The sequence below is a fragment of the Vicia villosa genome, linkage group LG2 (genome assembly GCF_029867415.1).
Source record: "Vicia villosa cultivar HV-30 ecotype Madison, WI linkage group LG2, Vvil1.0, whole genome shotgun sequence".
Classification (NCBI taxonomy): Eukaryota; Viridiplantae; Streptophyta; class Magnoliopsida; order Fabales; family Fabaceae; genus Vicia; species Vicia villosa.
Window position 1 is genome coordinate 140293853 of NC_081181.1, and position 21059 is coordinate 140314911.

The 21059-nt window shown below is 31.7% G+C and overlaps 1 protein-coding gene across 1 annotated transcript; it reads left to right on the forward strand.

Moving 5' to 3' along the window:
- Positions 1–18672: 18672 nt before the first annotated feature.
- Positions 18673–21059, forward strand: LOC131646911 (subtilisin-like protease SBT1.7). Its single transcript, XM_058916842.1, has one exon. The coding sequence runs from the start codon at positions 18708–18710 to the stop codon at positions 20997–20999; it is 2292 nt and encodes a 763-aa protein (XP_058772825.1). The 5' UTR covers positions 18673–18707; the 3' UTR covers positions 21000–21059.

A 21059-nucleotide genomic window follows, 5' to 3' on the forward strand; every position in this document is an offset into this window, starting at 1 on the left:
TTACGGATTATGTGTGTAGAACTTTAAGCAATCATTCCATGCCATCATCTTCAGGATTATACTATCCTATTTCCTCTTTTCATTCTTTCAAGTTTTTATCTCCTAGTCATAAATCTTTCAGTTATTGTGTTACACTTGATCATGAGCCAAAATCTTATGAGGAAACATGCAAGGATAAAAATTGGTTAAATGATATAATTTTGAATTAGAGGCACTAGCTATTAATGATAATTAGAAGTTGGTAGATTTACCACCTAACATCAAACTTATTGGAAGAAGGTGGGTTTACTAAATAAAACATAGAGCTAATGGCTCAGTTGAGACGTACAAATATATATTGGTTGCAAAGGGTGCAGTCAAATAGAAGGCCTTGATTTTTTTGACACTTTCTCACCCGTAAAAAAGTTGTCTACAGTCTGAGTGTTACTGCAACTGCCTTCATCAAGAATTGGAATTTACCTTAGTTAAATGTGAATAATGTATTCTTGCATGATGACCTAGAAGGGGATGTTTACATGAGTGTTCCTTAAGGAGCTACATGTAAAAAGTCAAATCAAGTTTGTAAGCTAATCAAAAGCCTTTGTGGTTTGAAGCAAGCTAGATGAAAGTGGTATGAAAAAACCACATCTTTGTTGCTCAAACTTGGATACACTCAATCAAGTTCAGAGTACTCAATGTTCACCCTTTTGATAAATGACCACATCACAATGCTCTTGGTCTATGTTGATTATGTTATTTTGGCAGACATATCCTTATCTGAATTTGATCATATAAAAAAATTTCTTCACAATGCTTTTAAAATCAAGTACCCAAGAATCTTGAAATATTTCCTTGGTCTTGAGGTGGCCCATTAAAAGGAGGGAATGGTCATCTCACAAAAAGTATTGTTTAGATTTGCTAAAAGACACAAGGTTACTTGCATCAAAACATGTTGACACACCTCTCAATCTCTCAATCAAATTGTATAAAAACAAAAGTAAGCCTTTTGAGGATGTTACTACATACATAAGGCTTATTGGGAGACTAATATACTTGAACAATACCAGACCAGATATAACACTTGCAACATAACAAATAAGTCAGTGCCTCCAAATTCCAAGCCAAATACACTATCATGCATCATGTAGGGTCATTAGATATTTGAAAGGGAACTCTGGCAGAGGTTTAATATTTCCTAGAACTTCAAATACAACTATTGGGGTACTTTGATGCAGACTGGTCCGAGTGCATTGATTTAAGAAGGTTGTATCAGGATATTATTTCTTCATAGGATCATCCCTTGTGTATTGGGAAGCAAAAAAGAAGAAAACTATAGCCAAATCCTCATCTGAAGCAGAGTACAACGCTTTTGGAGCAGCCACTTGTGAGCTAATTTGGTTACTCTACATCTTGAAGGATCTTCACATCACATGTTGCAAGCCTCATGTTCTATATTGAGACAATCAAAGTTCCATTTTTAAAGCTTTGAATCATTTTTTCCATGAAAGGACAAATTATCTCGAGATTGATTGTCATCTACTGAGAGAGAAGATCAAGCAAGACGTCCTAAAGTTGTTACCAATAACTTCACAAGAGCAATCAGTTGATTTTCTCACAGAATCTTTGGCCACATGTAAGTTTCAAATTTTATTTCCAAGTTTGGCATACTAGATATCTACAATGCTTAAGATTGAGGGAGGATGTTGAAATATTGAAGCTTATTTTGTTTAAAGTAGCTTTAATATCAATTAGTTTTAAGCTTGTGTTCTACCTTTCCTGTTTTGGATAGTGTCGCACCCCAATTTTTGCCCTACCGATTTCATTCATTTGGTCATGTCACATTCACATTTCATTTGCATTTTAATCGTCGCATTTCTTGCATATTCCTCGAGTTCTTTCATCCTTTCGATTTCTACTAAAAAAATAAATAAAAATTGTCGATTAAAGTCCATCATTGGTTCCATTTAGATTTAGGCTTTTTTTTGCACCACTTCAATTAAAAAATATATCAAAATATGTTTTAGTCATTAGTTTTATTTTCTTTATTATTATTATTTTTCTTCTAGTTAATTTCTTTTTAGTATTAAGAATTCCTTTTATTGTTATTATTATTATTTTTATTATCATTAGTTTTTTTTTATTATTATTAGTTTTACTCTTACGTTATTGTCTCTTTTTTTAATTTTATTTATTTTTTAGTATTAGTTTTATTATTATTAATAGTTTTACTTTAGTCTTTTTTATGATATGTCACTTTCTACAAAAGACTCCAAAAAAACTCTTGCTGCTACAACGGTACAAAGCCATGCCAATACACAATAGTCCAAAAACTCCACCATGCCAAGCCAGACGCCAAAAAGAACAGTCCAAATACCCTGCAAGATGCTGGTCAACCTGCACAACTGCTGTTCATATGCATCCAAATGTTGCACTCTTATGTTCATACCAAAATCTGCATCAGAAAAAGCCATAGAGCAGAGTATCAAAAGTGTTCAAAATTCCCACAAATTTTCCCCCCAATTCTGAGAAGACCTCACTATAAAGAGGAAGGGAGAAAACGATTCAGAGGGGGAGCCACGAAAAACCATATACGATACTAAACCTCTTACTCCTAAAACTTCTCTTCCTCCAAACCTTCAAACCTTAACCTCTACTGAGTCCTCTCTCAAAACCTCACCCTCACCCAAAATCATCTTCAACCACGTAACCAACCACTCATAACCCAACCTTCTGCCCAGAAAAATCCTAACCAAAACCTTCACACCTACAGAAAACGCAATAACAGTCCTCACAACTTCACCTTCATAACTCACTCAACCGATCCCATCACACAATACATCCACACTGCAGCACTCCCATTCATCAACCAAAAACACACACAGCAATAACATACTTCAACCACCACAAACCCAGCACCAACCGCACAGATTCCAGAAGAGAAGAACAGAGATCGAAGATAACATACCTGGGTTAATAATCTTTTCCTGTTTTATTTTCAATCTGTGCTTTCGTTTTCGTTTACTTTCTCCATTGCGTCTGGATTTCGTTTCCGTTTTGCTGTTTCTTTCCGTTACCTTGTTCAATTCATTCTTGTAACACGAATCAAAATCTAGTGAAATTGGGGCTTTAGGGTTCTGTTGGGGAAAGGGTTCAGATTTGTGCTATCATGTTTGTCGGTTGATGAGAGAACGTGAGATCGAGAGAAGGTTTAAGATTTGTTTGGTTGTTGCTATGCATTGAGAAACAGAAGTGTGAAACGCATGAGATGGGAAGAGAGAGATTCGTAAGAGAGGGTACAGTTTTGGAAACAAAGAGATTTTTTTTATTGATTACTTTTAATTTATTTTTATTGATTTCCAATTAGAATAATTAAAAGGCAATTAATAGAGAGAGCATTGTTTTATTCCTTTTTCTTCTTTTATTTATTTTTTTTAATTATTAATTTTATTTTATTCCTTTTTCTTCTTCTTTTTTTATTAAATTTATTTTTTACATTTAATGATGTTGATTGATAATTGGTATATTTGGTCAATGTCATCCCTCTTTTGTAGCTAGCATTTTTTCTTTTTTTTCATTTAATTCAAAAATATAAAAAACTAATTAGGGAGAAAATTGAGGGGTGGGGGGGCCGTTCTACCTCCACATTTTTTTTCTCCACCTTTTTTATTAGTTTTCTTTTTAGTTAAAATTTTAATTAAAAAAAAAACAACTTATGAGAGATTTAAGGTGAGGGGCGCTACTGCTCATTTTTTTTAATTATTTTTTTTATTCTATTTTATTATTTTTATTTACTTATTATTTTTTCTAATTATTAAGATTTCTAGAAGTTAATTAGATTTTTGTGTGTTTGGGCCATAATTGCTAGTAGGCCTAGCTCATTTTCATTTACAAACCCTTTTTTCATTGATACACCTCTTTATATTTTCTATTAATTTAAATAAACTAATTAAGTAATTTCTTTTTGTTTAGAATATTTTCTTAGAAAAGACAAAAATAATATATGTCCTTTAGATGTATGTTTAGGATTTATCAAAATATTTTAAAATGATAATAAAAATTACTTTTAATAATCGAATCGAGTTTAGTCTATAATGGATAATGAAGAAGGGTTTGTACGTACTTGTACAAGTTGTTCTTTAAGCATTTAGGCGATGGCCGTTAAGCCTTTGTTTGGATGTTTAAACTCCATTAAAGACTTCTCAAAAATCGATTTAACTCACTCTTTTTTTTTTTTATAAAAACGCTTTTCTTTTAATCAAATCATTTTAGTCAATAATGGATAATAAAGAAGGGTTTGTACGTACTTGTACAAGTTGTTCTTCAAGCGTTTAGGCGATGGCCGTTAAGCCATTGTTTAAGCGCGTAGACTCCGTTAAAGACTTCATAAAGTTCGATTTAACTAATGCTCTTTCAAGCGTTTAGGCGATGGCCGTTAAGCTTTTGTTTGAACGCTTGAATTCCATAAAAAAGATCTTTCAAACCTAATTCATCTCGCCTTTCACAAAACAATTTCAACTCATCAAATCATCCTTTTTTTTCATCACTTACGAGGGGGTTGTACGTACTTGTACAATTTTCTCTTTCAAGCATTTAGGCGATGGCCGTTAAGCCTTTGTTTAAATGTTTGGTTTCTCTTGACAAACAAACTTCAAATTTATTCACACCTTTTAACTTTAAAGCCTTTTTTATAAACGAGACACTTGTTCAATTCAAATGCAATTATACTTCCACATGTGAAGATCGAACGTTTTCCACTCGAATGCGATGATGGCCAAAATCTTGTTCTAATCTTGATTTAGTTATCCATTCTTGTAGTGATGCAAACAATCTCTTATCCATGTGCGCATAAGTATTGTTTGAATGCGATCGAGTACCTCTCGCTAAAATCAATCAACAAACTTTCGTGGTTCCATGCCCCGAACTACGATTGCTCTGACTTTCCCATTGCACTAGGGAATACGTAGGCACAAGATACAAATGTCTTGGCGAGCACAATAATAAAAAACTTTTTTTTGTTTCTTTCTTCTTTCCAACCTAATAAATAACGCAAGTAGATAATAAGCTAACAATAAATCACAAGATTAACTAAATGGGTCCCATCGAGTACGATGGAGGTGAGGGGTGCTAATACCTTCCCCTTGCTTAACCGACTCCCGAACCTAAATTTGGTTGCGATGACCATCTTATCCTATTCTTTTTTAAATCCGTGGGTTTTATCGATATTTTCCCTTTCCTTTTGGAATAAATAAAGTTCGGTGGCGACTCTGTTGTACCTCGATGCGTGAAAACGCGTCGAGTCACATTTTTACCGCTACAGAAAGTATTTGAAAGTTAGTTAGATTTTCTTCTGTTTTAGGAAAGTTAGAATATAGTTTGTTGAGTTTGTTAGAAGCTATTAATGTAGTTAGAATCTTCTTTAACAAACTATATATACTTGTATCATGCATCTTTGGAGATTCAAGAGGCATACCAAACTTTGCAGGCTTCGATATTGATCTATTTTCTTCAAGCTCTTTCCATGATGTTTTTTTCTTTTCTTCTATGGTTTTCAAGTCTCCTTCATGGGGATCTTAGATTCTTAACAATTTTTAACATTATAAAATGTTAAAAAAATGCTTTAAAGAGTGTTTAATAAACATTTTTTTCAAAGTTAAAATCTTTAAAAACCATAAATTTACTTATTTATTTTAAAAATTATTACGTTATAAGTATGAACAACCTATTTACAACAACTCACCCATTTATTAATAATTTATTTATAATTTCTCACATATAATTTAGCTCAATTGACACATAACATATCCGTTAAAAATGATTCATGGTCCATAGTTGAAACTGATTCATGGTAGCTTCTATCACCATAGTTGAAACTGATTGTTGAAGTTGACTGTGAACATGAATGATTTTTAGTGATGGTTGAAATTGATTATATCACCATAGTTTACTTTTAGTGATTGCCATAGTTGATTTTTAATGATTGTGAATTGTTGAAGTTGATTTTTACTGATTGTTGAAACTGATTACATTATGACATTATGAATTTTCATAGTGGATATTATTTTGATTGTTATTGTTTTGATTTTTCACAGTTGGTATTGAAAATTTGTGTTGATCTGAATCATGGAAATTAGTAGTGATAGCGAGGTTAATGCTACGCAAGTTAGGGCAACTCCATTGTACCATTATTTGCTCCATCTAATGTAATTGATCTTAATGACATTGAGATTAACCAAGAAGAGTCTTCCGAACAAACTACAAAAAAACAAAAGGCCCTTACATTTGAAGTGAGGAAACATTTTTTAAAGGTTGGGGTTGTAGATGGCAAAGAGAAATGTAAATGCTAAGGTTGTGAAAAATTAATTAGTTGTGCTGCAACTAATGGAACTTCTCATTTAACTCTTCATGTTAACTGTTGTAGGCTTATCCCAAAATTTCATGATGTGAGTGATATGCTACTTGGTGCCGAAGGAAGATTGAGAAAGAAAAAAATTTGATCCTAAGGTTAATCGTAATATCTTAGCTAAAATGATAATTACACATGGTGTACCTTTTAATTTTGTTGAATATAGGATTTTTAGGAAATACAAAAGTTTTTGAATGATGATTGTAATTTTGTTAAGAAATCTTATGAGGAAGAGAAACGAAAGTTTAAGTCACAGTTGACTCAAATTAGGGGAAAGTTTGTTTGACTTCTGATTGTTGGACCACATGCACCAATGAATGTTATATTTATTTAACTGATCATTATATTAATGTGAATTGGAATTTGCAATATAAGATTTTAGCATTTGCTCACATGACTCCCCATATACTGGGTGAGAACTAGCCTTGAAGGTATTGGAAATGTTAAGTGATTGGGGTATAGAGAAGAAAGTTTTTTCCATCACCTTGGACAGTGTCTCTGCAAATGATAACATGAAAAGATTCTTGAAAGAACACTTAGGATTATCATATATCTTATTATTTAAGGGAAAGTTCTTTGATATTTGTTATTGCACGCACATTTTGAAACTCATTGTTCAAGATGGATTGAAGGTAGTTGGTGATGGATTGCATAAAGTTAGACAAAATGTGGCTTAGGTAAAAGTAACCAAAAGTAGAACACTACAATTTTATGAATGTATTAGTAATGTTGGTGAGATTGATACAACAGATGGATTAAGATTCGATTGTATTACTAGATGGAGCTCCACTGTAATTATGCTCAAGAGTGCGATTAATTATCGTCGTGCCTTTTACAACTTGAGCTTGCGAGATTCAAAATTTAAGTGTTGTCCTTCAAGTGAAGAGTGGGCAAAGATCCCAAATAATATGTGAACTTTTGAAGCCATTCTACAACATTATAAACTTAATCTCTGGATCTTCTTATCCTACTTCTAATTTGTACTTTGGGAGAAATATGGAAGATATAATGTCTTTTGAATTCTTATTTGATAAGTGAAGGTTCTTTGATTCAAGATATGACTAAAATAATGAGGGAAAATTTGACAAGTATTGGAGTAAGTATAATATTATCTTGGCTTTTGGTGATATTCTTGATCCAACAGAAAAATTCAAAATTTTAAGTTTTGCATATAAAAAAATTGACATGAACATTAGTGAAGACAAGTGCAAAAATATTAAGGTTGAGTTGTATGAGCTTTATGCTGAATATGTCAAACATTGAATTTCTTATAATCCGAACTTTTCACAAGTGCTACCTACTTTTGAAGGAGGAAAGGAATCTTTGGCATCCTCATTATATATTTGTGAAGTAAGTGCAAAGTATTATTATTTTCTTTTACAAATGCAATTCATTGTTAATTCTTTTGACTGGATTAATTTTAAAATTTAAATTTTTATCATTTTTATATGTTTAATTTGTAGAAATTCAAAGTCCAGCAAGTAGGGGTGGAAATAGGCTAGGCTAGGCTAGGCTTTAGAAGGCCTGGGTCTGACCTACGATAAACTTACAAGGCCTAAGTCTGGCATATGGTCTACTATAGGCTCTTTTTTTTGGTCTGACATAACCTTTCTAAAAGTCCGGCCTGACCTGAAATCCTATTTAAAAGCCTTTTTCTTATTAAGGTTTTCAATTAATCCATATTACTTAAAAAAACCTTATAGGTCGACCTATATATATATATATATATATATATATATATATATATATATATATATATATATATATATATATATATATATATATATATATATATATATATATATATATATATATATATATATATACTTATTCAGCCTTTTCTAATATATATGCATATATAAGACAACCTATTTAGACTATTTTTAATATATATGAAAATATAGGCAAACCTATAAGGCTTCATAGGTTTTTTTAAAAGCCTAAGCCTGGCCTATTTATTTATATAGGCTTTTAAAAAAGCATAAGTTTGATCTTTTTATTAAATAGGTCTGGCCTGACCTGACCTTAAATAGGCTAGGATATAGACCTCTATAGGCCGGTTTGACCTATTCCCATCCCTACAAGCAAGTAAAAATACTGAAAATCTAACCTTGATTCTTATTTAGATGAACAAAGGTTGCCTCCATTAGTTGGTTTTGATATCTTGGCTTATTGGAAGGAAAAAAAGTCGTAGATGTCCCAATCTTGTAAGAATGACTTGTGATATATTGAACATTCCAATAACCACAGTGGCATTTGAATCTACTTTTAGCATTGGCTTTCGTTTTAAACAAGTATGTAAGTTTAATAAAAGAGAAATCAGTTCAAGCTCTCATGTGCGCACGAAGTTGGTTATATGGTTTTGAAGGTAAACTTGTTAACTTTTCTCAAGTTTATCATAGATTCATACTAATCAAGATGTGCACACGAATTTTAACAACTACTTTTCTTATTTTGTAGAATTTGATAATGACGTTAATACTAATCAAGACGATAGAAGTGAACAAGTATCCAACACGTTTGAACATGTGAATATCGCTGAAGACATCTCAAGTGACGTTGCGAGTCGAGTTAAAACTACTTAATTTTGTGTTATCTCAGAACAAATTTATTTTGGGTTATCATACATATTTGAACATATAATTTGTAACTACATGTATTATTAACTACATGTAATTTTATAACTACATGTATTTGGATTTTGGAACATGTATTATTAAAGAGAAATGTTATTCCTACACCCAAATCCCACACCTACACCGTATTTCATTGTTCATTAATACGGTGAACAGTGAAATATTATAATAATAATTTATTTTAAAAACAGATATAATTTTTTTTTTTTACATTTTTTTATTAAAGTTAAGGTATACGAATAAAAAAAAAATGTGATTAACCAACTTCATAACTTTATTAACCAACATATTAAATATTATTAACCAACTTCATAACTACTAAAAATTTGGACGTTTATTAACCAACTTTATAACTTCATTAACCAACATTTTACTTTTCATTAACCAACTTTATTTTACTACTAAAAAATATTTTTAATGTCTTTACGTTTATTAACCAACTTCATAACTGTATTAACCAACTTTTTACCTTTCATTAATCAACTTTATTTTTCTACTAAATTATTTTAAATATCTGTGCATTCATTAACCAACTTCATCACTTTATTAATCAAATTTTTATACTTTATTAACCAACTTTGTTTCACCATTAAAAGTCACTGTTCACATACTATATATTCACAAACACTGTTCACCGAGACTGTTCACGCTACTGTTCACGTTACTGTTCATAAATATAATTTTTTATTGATAAATAGTGTTTGGTGTAAGTATTCAGTGTATAATGTGGTGTAAGAATAGCAAATCTCATTATTAAATACATGTATTTGAACATGTAATTTGCATTGTGATGGATACATGTATTAAATACTCGGACATACAATCTTAAATGTTCATAGACAATTTTACATTGGATAATTTGTAATTGCATTGTGAAGTAGTGAAAAACACTTAGAAGGGGGGGGGGGGGGATTGAATAAGGGTTGTTTCTTTTTGGCAAATAAAAATAATGAACACAATTATTTTTATCCTGGTTCGTTTGAACTCAAACTACCTCCAGTCCACCCTCACATGTGATTTACCTCCACTGAGGATTTAATCCACTAATCAAAAAACTGATTACAATGGTTCTCCACTTAGATCAACCTATAAGTCTTCTTGAGTCTACAGATCACAACTTGATCACTCAAGGAAATTTATTTTACAAAGATATAATAAAAAATACAGAGTTAATAATGCTTCTTAAAAAGCTGTAATCACTAAGTGATTTTTCTCTTGAGCTTATGATATAGAACTCGTTAAATATACAAAAGTATATGAGCTTGAAGATGAAGATGCTTGTTGTGTTCAAGAACTTTGCATGAAAGAATGTTATGCATTATATGTTGTAACCTTTCTCTTGGGCAGAACATAACCTTTTATAGGTGTTGAGAATGTGACCGTTGAACAGTTCTGCATTTAATGCTTTGCGTGTACATTACATGTTGCATTTAATGTTACATGCTTTTGTCAACTACCTCGAGCCTTGCTTCAACTGCTTTTTTTGACTTTGCCTTTTGTAGTCATGCTTTTAACGTTCCTTTTGTCATATAGACAGACTGGCCTATATAGCTTTTCATCATTTGCTTTCTTCTGGAATCAGACTTTGTGATTTGCTTTGTTCATCAGAGTTTCCAGCGTTTGGTGCAAGTTAGAACTTCAGCGCTTCAGACAATGGAAGTTCCTTTGAGCGTGATACTTTTAGAGCTTCAGAGCTGGCTTCTAATAGCCATGTTCTGACAACTTCAAGATCATGTTTTGATGTCTTCAAGACCATGTTCTAATGTCTTCAAGACCATGTTCTGATGTAGCCATCCAGAACATATGGGTCAGAGCATCTGAAGGATAAGATATTGCATACTCTTTTACACTTTTCCTGAAATGGAAAACGCAATTTATTAGAGTACCACATTATCTTATACAAAATTCATTTCTAATGTTATAATCAAAACTAGAAAATATGATCAGAACATTTCATGTTCTAACACATTGTATTATTTAGAAATTCTAGTTTTGGATTTGAAATTTAATAGATAACTAGTAAAAAAATCCGTGCATACGCATGGGTTCTGGTCTGGTACGCGTATTTGTTACATAATATATCTAGTTTAAAATAAAGTTAAAAAAAGAAAAAAAATTTAAAAGACATAAAAAAGTATATTAAATTTTAATAAAAAAAAGAAAAAATAATTGTAATAAAAAAGTTATATTTTTATTAAAAAAGGAATTGAGATAAATTATAGAATATATTGTAGAATGATTTAGTAAAAAAAAATTTAGACTGATTTAGCTAAAAAAATTAAATTGCAGAGTATATATTATAAATTCATAAGTAACATATATTTATCTTAATTTGGATCATAAATATAAATTTTCGTATATAAATTTAAAATTTTCTCGTATACAAATATTATTTATGTTTAGGTTATCATTTACAAAATTATTTGAATCAATAGTAAATTTTCTCCCATATATATCTCCGTACACGATATATATATATATATATATATATATATATATATATATATATATATATATATATATATATATATATATATATATATATCCAATCATTACTAAATCATTATATAATGAGGTTTGCTAACGTAGACCCACTTATTTTTATGAAGATCTATTTTAGCAAGAATAGAAAACTAAGACACATGACAAATCACATTGTACTCTGTATGAACACCATACTGATCAACTTTATTAGTAGCATTTTGTAAAGCTTGGATATATATTTTGTAGTAGTGCTGATAGAAAGTCTGCATCTCATGGGCATCACTTTTTGTTATCATTCCTCCGCATCTAACTATGACACTATCAGTTATGGAGGAAAAGAGTAAAAACCATGACACTCTATTTTGAAATATAATCTCATAAAATATATCTTATCAAAGGAAAACATGTTACTGCGAAGAGTGAATTACTCTTATCAACTGGATCCTTTGTCATCTTGCTTGTTTGTTGGTTCTTCAGCAGCACTTGCACTCCAACTGTCAACAAGCAGCTCGTGGTGTTGTTGTTTTGTCTCCCGAAATTTCCGCTTCCATCACTTGAACCTCCGACGATATTGTTTCTGTTTGAGTGGCCATCCGGTAGAATTGAAAAGTCCGGCTTACCCCAAGGTTACATCTTGACAATGAAGACAATGAAGGGTTAAGAAAGGTAAAATCGTGGTAAAACATAAAGTAAACATACAGGTCAGTGCTGACTTTATGCATAATGAAAGCGTGAGAGTAGACGCTCTCGAGTGAAGAAACAAATACAATTATTGAAGTATTAGAAATGAAATTTGGTCATAATTTGTAAGATATTGAATTCAAATATACACATATTATTATCATATGGATATCAATAAATAGAACAACATAAAAACTCGAGGTTCCATCATTTTAGTTCATCCCGAGAGCACTAGACTCTCCACTGGTTCCACACCAATTAGCTACATAAAGAAAAATAATGTTGAGAGTATATAAAACATGATTGAAATATGTATATTATAGATAAGTTCGCTTTTTTGGTTAAATCATGTCCTAAGTATCCCTAAATTTATCAAAACATATATTTTGAGAGGAAAACAAACTTTTATATTGGAAATTTGCTCCTTGAGATATTTCCCGATTTCTATTATGGTTCCACCAGTACCTACCCCATAAATAAATGTGTCAACTTTCTCGTATGTGCCTTTCCAAATCTCTGGATAGGTAGTTTCATAATGTATTTGCAAACGTAACAATAAATATTGCTCAAAAAGTCAATAATCAATTGTGGCAGTTATAGAACATATGAGTATATATACCTCGAGATTAACAGAGTTTTCAAATTGCAGAAGTAAGTAGGCATAGGTGTCTTAGCCAATATCTCTTTTGCTTCCTAAACAACTCCTTTCATTCCCTTTGCAGGGTCTGTCAAAACCAATTCAACTCCAAAAACTAACATAATATTTCTTCTTTCAAGACTCATTGAAGCAAGCATCGTAATTCTGAGCTTCTAAATAAGATAGATTCATAACAACCATACTAACCTCGAATTCTAAAGTACAAATATCATTATCATAACATTGTGAATTATAGTGTGACCTTTGGGTACTGTTAAGGCCCTTGAAAGTCGTAGTGATTTCACTCTCTACACCCCTATTATCCAGAGACACAAACAAAACATGAAGCAAATAATTTGATTTAGGACACTGTCATAGAAATGCAAAACTGTCATAGAAACTCAAAGTCAAGAGGAAATCAATCAGACAAGTTTTAAGTAAAGTAAAGTTAAGAAGAAAGCCTTTATTTTAAAACTCAAGTAAGTAATGTAATACAAATATATATTGGCAAAAAAACCTATAGATGATTGACAAAGAACCCTACCTGGACTAATGTAAGATGCAAAATTTTATTATGAACATTTCGCCGATGTGCAAAATAGGTACTTTTTGCAGGTAATTGATTCATTCTCCTTATTTCTTCTTGTACTACAACTTGTTTTCTCTCGCACCATATTGGTTTATCTTGATCAACATGAGAATAAGTAGCTCCATGTTCTATCATTTTTCCTGCCTACAAATTAAAACCAGCATATATAAGTCAAATAGGTTCTTCTTCCAAATTCCAAAGCCTTATCCCACCCGATGACGAACCATAAAGAACTAATACTTCTCCTGAATCAAATGAAACGAATTCAACCAAAAACATTGTTTAGAGTACAGAAGGAATTTTAAAAAAGAGAAAAGACAATGTTCTAAAGTATTCAAATAATGAGGAAAGTAGTGAAGAAAATAGGCAGACAGAAACATGAAAAGCTTAGGGATATAATGATTTAAAATTAGCAACAAAAGAAAGTTATGAAGAAAAAATCAATACCTTAATATAACTGCCCTCATCCAATGTAAAACGATGATAAATTCTAGAAGGTAAACTTTAAGTCAAACCTTGTGCCCAAACATGAGTGCTGCAAACAAAACAACAGAAACACCAGAACTTATCACTTAAATGTATAACATGTATAAATCACGGATTGTTGAAGCGGTAAAACAGAAATAAAAAGTAGGTATTTATTTAGTTTTATCATATCGTCTCCACATGGATTAGTGGTAATCGAATCACCGTTCGACCATTTCTCGCGTTAATGAGTTTGAGTTAAAATAGGTTAAAACGGTAAATGCGAGAATTTAACTTATGAACAAAAAAGAATTTCATTAGTTGGACAATAGAGACTCTCGAGATTTGGAACTCATATACCCGTTAAATACTTAAACTTACTACTCAGTTGAAATCAACCTAAACTACTCATCAACATCATCATGTATCTCTCACACGGAGGTTATCTCTAACGCAAAGTGAGACAACGACCATATTACTCGCGTCGACAATCTCTCAACACAACACAAGCCACACAAAAGCAGTAAGAACCGATACTAAAGTGAATACTAAGTTCTAATCTATCTCTAGAGTTAAAACCCAATAAATGTTCTTCCTAAACCAAGATTCGAATCATCCATCTTTGCAACAATCAAACCCACATAGAGAAAGCAATCACTAATGAAGATTTGTAATAAAAACATTAAACAACACCATGAGCAATAAATATACATATAAACAAGCATACTTATAACAAAAACCAAACATAAATGGTTACAAAGAGAAGAGGAAGAGAATAAAACTCAATTTCTCGCGATGTCAAACAAGATCAATCGAGCTCCCGACCAAGAATCATCCGATTACAAGCCACAAATGTTGTTTTCTAAGCTCTCTAGACAAAAAATGAAGTATGATGGATTAGGGTTCAAAAATACCCAAAAAATAACCTAAAAAAAATTTGTTTTTCACCTATTTAAACACTTTGAAACTCGTACAGCGCGTTACACGTCATCAGGAGTGCGCTACGCGCGCTCTGTGCTGTCTTGCAAAATTCAACTTTAGTGTTTTGGCCATAACTTGAGAACCGTAACTCCGATTTGCGTCCGGTTCGAAGCATTGGAAAACTTATTCAATTACCTATCTAAACATTCTAAAAAATCATGCAAAACATTAAAAAAAATGCTCTATAATGAATCACGCCTAACAAAAATTCACCAATATATGAAAAACACCGAAAGGTGAGGACTTTGACACACACCCAACAATCTTGCAAACAATAGACAAAATTATGCGTTCATCCAAAAATAGTATTGAAAATGCAACAACACGAATCACAAGGGATTTCAAGGTTGTAATGTGGCTTGGTTAACAAATAAGGGATAAGTCCTAAAGCTAATCGAAACAAAAACTTGCCTAAACCTAAGGGAGTGATCAATCCACAAAGTTTCACGCACCAAAATCTCGATCAAACTTCTTCTCTATCACAAATTGTCAAACCAAGACATATTACTTATTAGCACAACTATTACATAATGTTTTTGTTTTTGTTCTTCAGAACTTTTTCTTTTCTTTCTTTCTTTTTCTTTTCTTTCTTTTCCACATTTTTTTCTTTCTTTTTCTGTTTCTTTTCTTTTTCTTGCAAAATTCAACTTTAGTGTTTTGGCCATAACTTGAGAACTGTAACTACAATTTACGTCCGGTTCAAAGCGTTGGAAAACTTATTCAATTTCATATCTAAAAATGACAAAATATTAACCAAATTGATGATTTCTTATTCTTTGATTTTGAGCCTTATTCGTTGATGAGTTGGTTCTGTTGCTCAAAATCACGCGTTTGAAGCCGTGTCTTCGATACTTTATTGCTCATGCTCCAAATACGCATCAATAGCTACAAAAAGACACAAAAACTATCAAACGGTTTAAAAGTATATGAAAATACAACTATTCACAAAGTATACGAATTTACATACAAAACGGAGAATTATTCCCACGGTATTAACTAAAAGTATCGATAAGTGCAACAAATTATATACACAAAATAACCATATTTTGGCACTTCTCACATATCAAGTATAAAAACTACTTAAATGGCATAAAAAACCTAAAAATGTGAGTAAATTAGAAGCTTACATTAGAGGCGTTACTAATGAGTTCCCTTAGAAATATCTCCTTACTGGAGTAAAACGTGTTTATGATAAGACTGGAAAGCTGGTTGATCTCAGCCTGAAAGGCAAGCATTTTGGTTTTTGACATGGTAGATCGATGGGTTTCTAACATGGTAAATCAACAATGAAAAAAGTTAAAAACAATAGAAAACCAGATCAAGTATAGATCATCAAAGTGAAGGTTGAAGAATCACTAGGATTTTCGGCGCCGGAGATTTAAGGACCGATAATGGCTGATAGTGAGTTCTGAAACAGTGTCCAATTCTATGCAACACTTCACACCACCTAATAAGTACCGGAATAATGTCGTATAGATAAAAATATAATCTAAATCAAACATTTATGGATATTGGCTTAGATAATAAATAATTAAATGGAACTATTGGTTGTTTTCTGTAAAAAGAGAGAAGAAATAAGAAGATGAAGAGAAAGAAGGTGAATTGGGAAAAGAGGAGAGAGAAGAAAGAAATTGACCAAGAGAGAGAATGTGATTGAAAAAAGAGAAAAGAGAAAAAGTTAAATTTGATAGGTTGTTTTTTAACCAAAGAGAAGTAAGTGACATCATTGAATGATCCAAACCTAATTAGCAAAGTAAAAGCATAATACAATAAGTATATAGTTAGAATTGAACAATATGACATCATTGGTTGCAAAAAGTAAAATTTAGACACAAATTACTCTCAAAGTGATGACATGGTAGATTCATAGATAAGGGAATAAATGGCTTTTCAAAAACCATTAATTTTCTTATATTATAGATACATGTATTGTTGCATAGTTACTTGAGACAAATTTTTTTAGGGAGTAGACCCGTTTATGACTGGGTAGCCCGCAGCCCAAACATGGCTAGGTCTGAGTAGCAAAATTAGAGCTCATTTTAATTTGAAATTTTTAGGCCCAGTCATGAATAGCTCGAGTCCTAAATGGATCGGCCCGTTTAGGGCCGGGTAGCCCATTTTGACAACTTTTAAATGATCATATTCACTTCAAATTATTTTTAATATTTATAATGTCAATATAATTTAAAATATTATATTTTAAAAACATTAAAAAAAATACTAACTCTTTTTCTTAATGGATACGAAAGTATTTATCAATAACTTCAATAATATAATTGCATATGTCAAAAATTGTAATTATTTAATAATAAGGGTCGAATAGTCCATTTTGACAACTCTAAGTTAAATGATCATATTCACTTCAAATTGTTTTTATTATTTATAATGTCAATATAATTTAAAATATTATATTTGAAAATCATTAAAAAAAATACTAACTCAATGGATACGAAAGTATTTATTAATAAATTCAATAATATAATTGCATACGTCAAAAATTGTAATTATTTAATAATAAGGATCGGGTAGTCAATTTTGACAACTCTAAGTTAGATGATCATATTCACTTCAAATTGTTTTTATTATTTATAATGTCAATATAATTTAAAATATTATATTTGAAAAATATTAAAAAAATACTAACTCTTTTTCTTAATGGATACGAAAGTATTTATCAATAACTTCAATAAAATAATTGCATATGTCAAAAATTGTAATTATTTAATGATAAGGGTCGGGTAGTCCATTTTGACAACTCTAAGTTAAATAATCATATTCACTTCAAATTGTTTTTATTATTTATAATATCAATATAATTTAAAATATTATATTGGAAAAACATTTAAAAAAATACTAACTCTTTTTCTTAATGGATACGAAAGTATTTATTAATAAATTCAATAATATAATTGCATACGTCAAAAATTGTAATTATTTAATAATAAGGGTCTGGTAGTCCATTTTGACAACTCTAAGTTAGATGATCATATTCACTTCAAATTGTTTTTATTATTTATAATGTCAATATAATTTAAAATATTATATTTGAAAAACATTAAAAAAATACTAACTCTTTTTCTTAATGGATACGAAAGTATTTATCAATAACTTCAATAATATTATTGCATACGTCAAAAATTGTAATTATTTAATAATAAAATTTTAAAAAATTTCTATAATGTATGACATTTTTTTTGTTATATCTCCTTATTCTACTGTTCTTTTTATTCAGCATTTATTTCAAATGCATGTTCTCATCCCTTTATAAAGTAAGCTTCTCTAATACATTTATCTTACAATCTTATCTCAATAGATACAATACAAACAAAGCTATCTAACATGTAGAAATTTATGAAACTCTTTCGGTTGTATGACAAATTTATTTACAACAGGTCACACTTATTTATCATGTTTACAACAGTTTATTGGCATTTAACTCAACTGACTGACGCATACTAGTTGAACTTTCACATTCACTCCAATATTTTTTATTTATAATATTGACATAATTTAAAATATTATATTTTTAAAACATTAAAAATACTAACTCATTTTCTTAACAAGTACGAAAGTATTTATTTTATTTCAAGAACTTCAATAATATACAATCCAAAGAAACTACAATAATATTATTGCATAAGTCAAAAAATACAATTACTTAATATAGAACTTAATACTTTTCCTTAAATGAATGACATACTTTTTGAAATTTCTCCTTATTCTACTGCTCTTTTTCTTCAGCATATTGACTTCAAATTCCAATGCATGTTTTCACCACTTTATAAGGTAAGGCTCTCTACTACATTTTTCTCACAATCCCATCTCAATTACATACAAACAAAACTATCTAACATGGAAAAATTTATGAAACTCTTTGTTGTAACTCTTTATGTATTTGTGAGTGTGAGTAATGTGTCTCTGGCAAGAACAGAGAAGAGTGACAATAAGAAGACTACTTACATTGTTCATGTAGCCAAATCCACAATGCCAACATGCTTCAACCACCATTCATTCTGGTACAAATCAATGCTGAAGTCGGTATCTGAGACAGCTGAAGTACTCTACACCTATGATAAGGCAATAAATGGATTCTCCACAAGTTTGACTGTTGAAGAATTTCAGTTACTAAAGAGAAAATCTGGGATTCTAAAGGTGACACCAGATAAAATGTACAAACTTCACACAACTAGAACACCAGAGTTTCTCGGGCTTGATAAAGTTGCTAGTTTGTTCCCCATATCAAACAAAAGTAGTGATGTAATAGTGGGACTCCTAGACACAGGTGTTTGGCCCGAAAGCAAGAGCTTTGATGATACTGGATTCGGGCCAATCCCGCGTAATTGGAAAGGAAAATGTGAAACAGGTACAAATTTTACAGCATGTAATTGTAATAAGAAATTGATTGGTGCCAGATTCTTTCCAAAGGGCTTCGAGGAGTTGGTGGGTCCAATTAATGAAAACATCCAGTCTAGATCGCCTCGAGACGATATAGGCCACGGAACCCACACCGCGAGCACAGTTGCAGGATCTGCGGTGGAAAGCGTAAGTCTTTTTGGCTATGCCAATGGGACTGCACGTGGGATGGCAATTGGTGCTAGAGTTGCTATGTATAAGGTTTGTTGGAAAGATTTTTGTAGCAATGCTGATATATTGGCAGGAATAGACCAGGCCATTGCTGACAACGTCAATATTCTTTCATTGTCGATTGGAGGTCTAACACGTGATTATAAGGATGTCATCGCAATTGGAGCCTTTGCAGCCACAGAACATGGCATTCTAGTCTCGTGCTCAGCAGGAAATTCTGGTCCAACTCCTTTTAGGGTAACTAATGTAGCACCCTGGATTACCACCGTGGGAGCTGGAACACTCGATCGAAATTTCCCTGCATACGTCAGTTTAGGAAATGGAAAAAATTATTCAGGCGTGACCCTTTACAAAGGCAATTCTCTGCCCGATACTCTTGTACCATTCATATATGCAGGAAATGCAAGCAAACATGATGAAAAAGATGCTGCGAGATGTCTTCCAAGTAGCTTGGCTCCGGAAAAAGTAGCAGGGAAGATTGTGTTGTGTGATCGTGGATATCTTGATAAGGTAACCAAAGGAAATACAGTGAAATCTGCTGGTGGTTTGGGCATGGTGTTAGCTAACACTAAGCAAGATGGAGAAATACCATGGGCCGATGCTCATGTTTTGCCAGCAACTTCTGTTAGCTTCACAGATGGTGAAGCTATCAAGAATTACTTGTTTTCTGATCCAAAGCCGACGAGTACAATTGTGTTTCAGGGAACAAAGCTAAAGGTTGAGCCATCTCCTGTTGTTGCAGATTTCAGCTCACGAGGCCCGAATTATATAACCCCTCAAATACTAAAACCTGATCTCATTGCTCCTGGTGTTAACGTATTAGCCGCTTTTTCAAAAAATGCGAGTCCCACTACCTGGGATTCTGATCCAAGACGCGTAGATTTCAACATTTTATCAGGCACATCCATGTCATGCCCTCACGTAAGTGGAATAGCAGCTCTAATCAAGTTCATTCATCCAGATTGGAGCCCAGCCGTCATTCGATCCGCGTTGATGACAACCGCTTACACAACTTACAAAAACAATCAGACGTTATTAGACAGCGCCACCAACAAACCAGCTACTCCATTTGATTTTGGTGCTGGACATGTTGATCCCGTTTCCGCGCTAAATCCTGGCCTTGTCTATGATTTAACAACAGATGACTATTTGAGTTTCCTCTGTGCATCGAACTACTCCCCTGTTGATATCGAAATTGTGGCGAGGAGAAAGTACACATGCGATCCAAAGAAACAATACAGTGTAACAGAACTTAATTATCCTTCATTCGCTGTGGTCTTTGAGGGAGGAAATAATGAGATTAAGCACAGTCGGACTCTTACCAATGTGGGTGCAGCAGGAACATACAAGGTATCAGTTAAGTCAGATGTTCCATCTGTCAAAATCTCGGTTGAACCAGAAGTGTTAAGTTTTAAGGAAAATGAGAAAAAATCATACATTGTTACATTTACTACATCAACTTCGGAACAAAATATTACTCAAAGTTTTGGAAGTTTAGAATGGTTTGATGGAAAAATTGTTGTTAGAAGTCCTATAGCATTTAGGTGGAAAATACAGTAAAAGCTTTATGTTTTGTGGTTATGATTATATAATAATATAATAAAACATTATGTTTGTATA